We start from the raw sequence: 9,525 nt of genomic DNA on the forward strand, positions 1-9,525 counted from the left end.
TTGGAGACATTATGTTGCAGGTTAAAGGTTGGGTGGGGAGTTTATATTCTCCCACAATGCTTCTCTAATTATTCATTTTTTCGTTCATATTTCTGATTTTTTATCATTAATCATATGGTTGACGATGAAGATGTTGGTTTTGAGAAGGTTTGTTATGGTTACCATCTCACATTCTTCATAAATCGTGATCAGACTTATGTTCGTTGGTCTGGTAGCGGTGACATAAGTTCAGCCCAACGCAAAGATTGTAGTCGATAATCGGTCCTAGTTGCAATGGATTTTACTGTGATCAGTTCACGCCAAATTCCAATCAAAAGCCGAAATTATGGACTGAAAATTGGAGTGGATGGTAAGATCATATTCCGTAATATAAGTCTCTTTTTATACATAAGTAATTGAGTAATACTAGACCAGTTGGCAATCCGATACCTTATCGACCAGGTTATTTGTAGTTATGCATGAGTAAGTAATTGAGTATGATACCTGATTGAAATCTCCTGTGTGATATAAAACAACAGCAAGAAGACTATAAGCACCAACAGTCGTGCTCGTATTTCCAAAATCAAAAATTGAGTATGATACCCGATCTTTGCCAAAGCCTTCATATTTATCAATTTTTGATTTTGGAAATTAAAACACATCCTTAGGAAAAAAAACTGTTGAAATATGACAATTAATCTAGTAAAGTTACAAAGTAACTCATTACATTACTACTCCTTGGAAGTTTTGTGTGATGTTCAATGTGATTAGAGTTACTACTCCTATAAGTTTAATGTAGAGGGAGTTTAAGCTTGTTCCTTAAATGTTTAAGGGAAGTTGCAAGTCCTTCTTCCACTATAAATAGTTCATGTGTTAGCTTGATTTAACACACAACAATAAAATACAAATTATCTTATATATCTTTTCTCTCCTTGTTTGATTATATCTGCCCCTAAAAACCATCAGGTGGTATCAGAGCATTTTTGATCTTTCGGGACCAAAAATCAAAAACACCAAAAAAAAAAAACATATATACAGAAGCATGGCTTCATCAAGTTCAGCAATGCCTTCCGCACCAATTTTCGTAGGTGAAAATTATGATTTTTGGTGTATCAAGATGAAGGCTTTGTTAACTGCTCTTGATTTATGGGAGATTATCGAACAAGGGTTTAAACTACCTGAATCAACAGTTGAACAAAAGATATCAGCTGATGAACAAAAGGTAGTAAAAGAGAAAACGATGAAGAATGCAAGAGCAATTGCATACTTACATTCTGCAATTGGAGAGGCGATTTTTCCAAGGATCGTCAATGCAACTTCGGCAAAAGAAATATGGGACATTCTTAAGGTGGAGTTTCAAGGCTCACAAAAAGTAAGAGCTATTAAACTCCAAAACTTGAGAAGAGATTTTGAAAACTTGAAAATGAAACCATCTGAATCAATGAAGGAGTATACGTCTCGAATCATTGATACAGTAAACCAAATGAAAATTTATGGCGACGATATTTCCGACAAGAGGATAGTCAACAAAACTCTTTGTAGTCTCGACAACAAATTCAATTTCATTGTTACCGCTATAGAAGAGTCGAAAGATGTTGATACATTGTCTCCGCAAGAATTATTTGGGTCTTTACAAGCCCATGAGTCAAAGGTGTCCGGTAGAAATGAAGGTTCATCGGAAGGAGCTTTTCAAGCAAAACATAAACAAAAGTCCCAAAATTTCAAAAATAACAAAAATAAGCAAATGTCCAAAGACAAGTCGAGTACTAATGGTACCGAAAAGAAAGGAAGATTTCTACCTTGTGGAATCTGCAAAAAGACTAATCACATGGTGAAAAATTGTTGGAACAAAGATAAAACACCATGTGATATTGGTAAAAAGTTTGGACATGAACAAAAAGATTGTTGGTCCAGAGATCAACAAGCAAAAGCTAATGTTTCCGAAAGCGGAATCTTTGAAGATCATCTATTTGTTGTCGGTCAAGCCTCGACGAAAAGCAATAAAGATGTGTGGCTAGTTGATAGTGGTTGCACAAATCACATGACAAACAATGAAAGTATATTCACTCATATTGATACTTCATTGAAGACTCCGGTAAGGATGGGCGATGGTTCCATTATAGAGGCAAAAGGCAAAGGAACTATAGCCGTTTAAACAAAGAAAGGAACGCACTACATTAACAATGTCTTGTTAGTTAGGAATCTTGCCACAAATTTGCTAAGTGTCCCCCAGATGATGCAAAATGGTTACAATGTCAACTTTGAAGGAAATACATGTAACATTTATGATCATCATGGAAAGGAGATTGCTCGAATTGAAATGAAGAACAAAAGTTTTCCTCTTTTATGGACGTACCCAAAAGAAATTGTTGCCCGAGTAGAAGATAATGACTCTTGGCTATGGCATAAAAAACTTGGTCATTACAACTTTCATGCTTTACAAACTCTCCACAGAAAGGATATGTTAAGAGATTTGCCTTTGGTGAATCTTGAAAAAGACGTTTGTGAAGGTTGTCAATTGGGAAAAATGCACAGAGATTCTTTTCCACAAGATCAAGCATGGAGAGCTAAAGAGAAACTCGAGTTAGTGCATACTGATGTTTGTGGCCCCATGCGAACACTAACTGATGAGAGAAATAGGTATTTCATTCTCTTTATTGATGATCTTACAAGAATGGCATGGGTCTACTTTCTTCGAGAACGCTCAGAAGTTCCCACCGTTTTCAAGAAGTTAAAGGCTATGGCTGAAAACTAAAGTGGTTGTAGCATGAAACGAATCAGATCCGACAGAGGCACGGAATATACATCAAATGAGTTTGACAAATTTTGTGAAGATGTAGGTATAACACATCAGCTTACCGTTGGTTATACACCACAACAAAATGGTGTGTCTGAAAGGAAAAATAGAACTGTTATGGAGATGGCGCGATGCATGCTATTTGAGAAGAAAATGCCTAAAAGATTTTGGGCTGAGGCTGTAAACACAGCTGTATATCTTCTTAATAGGTGTCCAACCAAGGCTGTGACAGATAAAACACCTTTTGAAGCATGGACAAATCACAAGCCTACTGTGAAACACCTTAGAGTATTCGGCTCTTTGTGTTACATACATGTTCCTGCAGTAAATAGACACAAGTTGCAAGAGAAGGCTGAACAAGGCATCTTTTTGGGTTATAGCTCTCAATCTAAAGGTTATCGACTTCTAAACTTGAAGACTCAAAAATTAGTGATTAGTAGAGACATCGAAGTTGATGAAAATTCCTACTGGAATTGGGAAGAAGAGAAGGTGGTGAATCAACAATCAACACCTTGGAATTTTATGCAGGAAGATGAAAATTCACAAGGCCAAAATCAACAAGAGGATGTTTTTGAACATGTGTCTCCACCAAATTCTCCTAGAACACCACAAAATTCACCTTCAACTCCGAGAGAGTTATACAGAGATCAAGCAAGTTCTTCCAGGAATGAAGTTGAATCTTCTCCAGATTCTCAAAATGCTACGGGACCGAGAGGTAAAAGACTTGTAGCTGATTTGTATGACAATAATGTCGCAATCCAAGAGAATCCATTTGAATCATGTTTTGTTGCGGTTTATGAATCTAACAACTATCATGAAGCCTCTAAATATCAAGAATGGAGAGATGCAATGGAGGAGGAGCTTAAGATGATTGAAAAGAATCATACTTGGGATCTCACAGGAAGACCAAAACATAAGGATGTTGTTGGAGTCAAGCGGGTCTTTAGAACTAAATTCAATCCAGATGGTTCAGTTCAAAAGTACAAAGCAAGGCTCGTCGTGAAAGGTTATTCTCAACAGTATGGTACTGACTACACTGAGACGTTTGCCCCTGTTGCAAGACATGATACAATACGAACCTTAATTGCTTTGGCTGCTCAACATAAGTGGAACATCTATCAAATGGATGTAAAGTCAGCATTCTTGAATGGTTATCTCCAAGAAGAGATATATGTTGACCAACCAGAAGGATATGTCATAAAAGGGAAGGAAAATCAAGTTTATAGGCTCAAGAAAGCCCTTTATGGGCTGAAGCAAGCTCCACGAGCCTGGTATAGTCGAATTGATGAGTATTTACTAAAGTTTGGTTTTGAAAGAAGTCCAAGTGAGCCAACCTTATATGTGAAGAAAACAAAATCAGATTTGATGATCCTTTCTCTATATGTTGACGACTTGATTATAACCGGAAACAAACAAGCTATGATTAGTGAATTCAAGAAGAATATGAAAAAGGAATTTGAGATAACTGATCTAGGCTTGATGAGTTTTTTCTTCGGTTTAGAGGTTAAGCAAGCATCGGAAGGTATCTTTATTTTACAAAAGAAATATGCAAAAGCTATTCTTAAGAGATTCAAGATGGATAGTTGCAAGGCTATGTCAACACCACTTGGAGTAAATGAGAAACTTTCTAAGGATGATGGGGCTGAAAAGGCAGACCCTACCACTTATAGAGGTATAGTTGGATGTTTGCTTTATCTAACAGCTTCAAGACCTGATCTAATGTTCTCGACAAGTCTTTTATCAAGGTTTATGCAAAACCCGAGTCAACTTCACTACATCACTGCGAAGAGAGTTTTAAGGTACATTTGAGGAAGTACACATTTGGGCCTTTTGGTACAAACCAACTCAAAACTCTGAACTTGTCGGGTATACTGATAGTGATTGGGGTGGTTCCATTGATGACATGAGAAGTACATCCGGATATGCATATACACTAGGAAGTGGAATATTTTCATGGCAGTCACAAAAGCAAGATAATGTTGCTCAATCTACCGCAGAAGCAGAATACATAGCAGCATGTGCAGCTGTAAATCAAGCGATCTGGTTGGGTAAAGTTCTCAAAGATAGTGGACGCGGGCCCACGGGGGCGCTTGGGAGGAGAACAAGCGTTTGCATTTGTGGAGTCGCCACCAATTTATTGTGGAAAATTGGAAACCGTTCGAATACCTCGTGTCATGTCAAGACACAAAGTAGTGACATAGACACCAAGAACTCGTTACCCTTAGCATTCTATGTCTAGAATGACTCTCGTGGATGCCAATGAACACGGATGTTCACAGAGATCTGGAGTAAGGGGTGAGGGTACGTATTAGGAAGCTCTTTTGATCGAACACCTAATCCCGCCCGCCTCGATAGCGGCCTCTACTAATGATTATGGAAATTATCTATACTCGATGTATTGTAGATTATATGCATGCAATGCAACATCCAAGTTTTAATCCTAGCATGTGAAGAATTAACTAAGTCGGTGAACAATTAATTTAGCAAACAATAAATGTCAAAGTAGGAATTTAAGTTCAATTACAATGTGAAGGCATACAAATGGTACAATAAAAGAAATACAATAAAAAATACAATAATGAAAATTACAATAATTACATCGGATTCAATGATTTATGTCGAAAATACTTTTAAAACGGACAATCTGGAAAAGAATAAACAAACGAATTAACGAACAGGAATTAATCGATAATACGATTAGTAGTTAATTACATACGTAAACTAATTAAACTAAGTCGAGGCAGAACGGAAGTTCAGAGACAGAAGTCAACCTGGAACAGGCGCAGCAGAGCTGCGCCCTCTGGAAGAGGCGCAGCAGTTGCTGCGTATGTTCCAAGGCTGAGTTCTGGCTGTGAAGCCGGAACTGCAAATCGTTAATATTCTTGGGTGAATTTAAATGATTGATTATGATATTCGACTCGGATGAAAGTGATTTAATACATTAATTACATGCGAATGAGTCATAAAAGCGATAAAACATGGATGAAACGAATGTGGATGAATTAATTACATGAATGAAAGATTGATTAGTGAAATCGGTGAACTAAATAGGGGAAATATAACGAATTAATGAAGAATTAATGACGAATACGACAATAGACAGATGGAAATATACCAAAGATCGAATTCCAGAGACTCAATATGAAAGAATCGAATCTCTACAACCCGGATTGATCTTAATGATGAAAACCCGCAAATATTGGTTATAAGGGATTTAAGTCGGGAATTAATGATGAATTATATGTATTAATGATGATGAACAATGTACATGTGAAATTATTATGCTATTATGTCAAGAAATTGAAGAACAAACGAAAACAAACAAAAAACAACGAATTAACAGAGGACGAAGGAAGAAGAAAGGAAGCAGGAACTGCGGCAGCCTCACGAAGAGGCGCAGTAGCATCGCGCTCCTTCTTCAAGAGGCGGAGCAGTTGCTGCGTCCTTTCTCGACGGTTGTCCTCTGATAATCCGTAAAAAGGGATTTAAACAAAGGGTTTTATAAATCGGTTTTAGAAGTATTTTCGACATAAATCTTACATTAATGATACAAAAAGTAAATAACAATAAATAAAGAAGGATTTACACCCTCAGACTTACATGTTTGATTTAAACGAGATGAACTAAGTTAACGTTTTAGTGATGCTCGACTCGAATGTAACGAAAGTGCCCTCGTAAGAGGAAAACGATTAAGATTAGTTAAGTTGATTATGGTGGAGTTGGTCAAATTGGTCGGTCATGCAAACGAGGCTGGTACTCAGAAGGATCCGAGCTTACGTGGTCGAATGTTCAAGCACGTAGACGCCAAAAGTAAGAACGTGGTCTAGAATGCAAAGGGAGAAGAGAAGGGCGGACACTCGCGTGAGAAATATGAGGAGCGAAGGCTCCTATTTATACTAATCACGTGGAGGAATTAGGGTTTTCGGAGAGACTTTGGAAGTGAATCTCGAAAAGATATGAAAAGATACGAAAAATACGCAGAAAGGGACCTGGGAAGAGGCGCACCATGCCCTGCGTCTCTTGGAAGAGGCGCATCACCTGCTGCGTCTGTTCCCAGGTGGTTTCCTCCTGCGGAAGAAAGATTTCCGTGTTTATTATGGAATAACGAATTAATCCTATTTTCCTTAATATTTTGTGTGAATATTATGGGAAATTCTTTACAAAAGATTAAAAGATTGTGAAATATGGAATAGAAATATCCGGAACATTCCAGAACATTCTGACTCGGGTTTTAGCGGTTATCATAAAATGAAGACGGTTTTAGGCCCGGACCCCAAATGTACTCTAATTACTGTCAAAACGACCGTATCGGCGCGTAGATGACAATTAAGAGGTATACATCAGTGTTTGAGCAATCACTTGACGATAAACTTACGAACTGTCACAAATCGTTCCGTGTACCAAACATGCGGCCCAATCATCACCGGGTGGTTTGCAGGAGGTGCAGAAATGAGGTATCTACAGAGCCCCCACTTTGACTGAGGCTTGGACAAGGCGAAAGTCAAAGTATAGCCATCAGGTCAATCGAAGATTACAACCTGACGACTATGGCGACGCGAGGCGGTTCGAGGGGTCTGAACCAAGGACCTGTCGTCGGGAACATTTTAGAGTCTGTCGACTATCGGGGAGGGTCGTTTAAAGTCCATTAGACTACGTAAGGAAGCTCGCCAGCCATAAGAAGGGACCATACCTGAAACTTCTTCCTCGAGATGTTTCCGGAGGTGCATAGGAGCTAAAGGTAAGCGTAAGAGCTAAGGGATAAGTGTAAGAGCTAAAGGATAAGCGTAAGAGCTAAAGGATAAGCGTAAGAGCTAAAGGATAAGACTTAAAAGATAAGTAAGGATTGTGCTAGGGTGTGGGATCCCAAAAGAAAACATCAATGGGAAGGAGGCCCAAATATAATTTCAACCCGAGGGGTAACTAAGGCTTGAGTGTAAGAACTCTACCGGTCTGGGAACCTCTGGAGAACGACACCTTTATCGCACTCCACAGGGAAACAAGAAATATCCTGAGTAGCAGGACACAGGCGGGAACTGCTGGGAGAAATCTGCTTGGGTCGTCTTCAAACAAACTTCAGAAGAACTCGAGAAGGACGACTGTATGTCGTGAACTCTCGTTGGGGAAACCTTATCAAGAACTTATCTCCATGTCTCGAGAGGGATTGTCTATCCGCTTACTCTCGCTGGGGGAAACATAATGAAGGCATGTCGAAACACCTGTTAGAGGATACTTGCTCGTTGTGACAAGCAAGGTCTTGGAAGCGATAATGTATGATAGTCTGCAGTTGGCTTAGAAACGCGGGTCTGAGCGAAGAATAATCGTCAAACGGACCAAAAAAAGATAAATGGCATCGGGGAAGAGGCGCACCAAAGATGGGCCCACAAATAACGAACTCATAACGAATTTTTGAAAATTCGTATGAAGGGAAGCTTAGGAAGTGGCGCAGCAAGAGCTGCGTCTCTTGGAAGAGGCGCAACACCTGCTGCGTCTGTTCCTGAGGGTGTCTTTCATGCGTAAAAGCGCGATGAAACAGGGATTTATTTCATTTGTTTCGAAACACAATTCCTCAATTTCTCTCTCAAATTTCAACTATTTCCGCCAAAATTTGATCCAAAAGCTTGTATTCGCCATGAATAATCGAGGTATGTATATCATTCTTGCATTAATCTTCTATAATGGACGAATTGGATCGACAAAATTTAGGGTTTTCAAACCTAAAATGTCGAAAATTTGGGGCTTTTCCCCCAAATGATCTTGCCTTGTAAAATTGACCTTGTAAATAGCTAATTGGTAGTATAAGGATCATAACCATGTATTTGTTTCGAATTTTTGTTGAGTTTTGGGCATTTGAGTGAAATTGAGACGGTTTCACAGCTAAACCGTAAATTGCTTCAAAAATGGCCTTAGGATTGCCCATTTGCGATGAAACTTGATATTTGGAATCCTTAGATGATGGGTAAACTTCTTACCATCTCAGAATTTCGGTTTGTGACGGCTTTTTCAGGACACTTTTCTAGGGCATAATCGCCGTTATAACGAAATGCTGTCGAAATTTCGACTCGAACCCATGACTAGGCTTCAACTTAGGCTTGACTTAACCCAAATTACCACATGAGTGATCGGGTTTGTGGGAATATGGCCAAAGATGGCGAGAAAAGAGCAACTTCGGGGCTCCTAAAACTCGAAAATCCCCTAATCAAGGTTCGTCGTCACTTGACGCGGCCTAAAATTACTTTAACGTTGCAGGTGACGAGGCTTCTACTTCTGGGAGAGCTCCCATGGACATAGACACAGCCGTTGACACTTCTCGTGCTCTCGAGGAGGCTTTTGCTGCGGCTAGGGCAGCTGGTGAGGTTGCTGAGGACGAGATCCTCGAGGAGGAGGAGGAGGAGGCCCCGAGGCGGGCCAACGTTGGGCGAGGCGGTCGTCAGCTGAGGGGAGCACCTGAGTGGGCTGAGACGTGGGACAGCAGGCACTTGCTTTGGGCTGCGGAGGGTCACCTGTCCTATAGGACGGTGAAGAGCTTGGTAATCCTGAATTCATTACTCATCACCCACCTTCTTTCATTTCATTTGCTCATATCTTTTCCAATTTCATTCAAACTAAAGATAACTTTTGTTTCAAATCACAATAGGAGGCCGGGAACATCAGATCGTTCTCGGGTTACACGACGGCGATGGAGTGCTACGAGAGGCTGTCGGCGGAGGAGCGAGCCATGATCGAGCGGGGGGCATTCGGCGCCCTGGTGC

General features: G+C 39.8%; 1 protein-coding gene across 1 annotated transcript; it reads left to right on the top strand.

Moving 5' to 3' along the window:
• Positions 1 to 1,021: 1,021 nt before the first annotated feature.
• On the top strand, positions 1,022 to 2,134 carry LOC141594929 (uncharacterized). The gene has a single exon (XM_074414908.1). It carries the CDS (start codon positions 1,022 to 1,024, stop codon positions 2,132 to 2,134), a length of 1,113 nt encoding a protein of 370 aa, XP_074271009.1.
• The last annotated feature ends 7,391 nt before the right edge of the window (positions 2,135 to 9,525 follow it).

The sequence above is a fragment of the Silene latifolia genome, chromosome 8 (genome assembly GCF_048544455.1).
Source record: "Silene latifolia isolate original U9 population chromosome 8, ASM4854445v1, whole genome shotgun sequence".
In the NCBI taxonomy this organism is placed as follows: domain Eukaryota; kingdom Viridiplantae; phylum Streptophyta; class Magnoliopsida; order Caryophyllales; family Caryophyllaceae; genus Silene; species Silene latifolia.

What these genes read in the sequence shown, in the direction of transcription:
- LOC141594929 (XM_074414908.1), top strand. Translation starts at nt 1,022, where the DNA reads ATGGCTTCATCAAGTTCAGCAATGCCTTCCGCACCAATTTTCGTAGGT.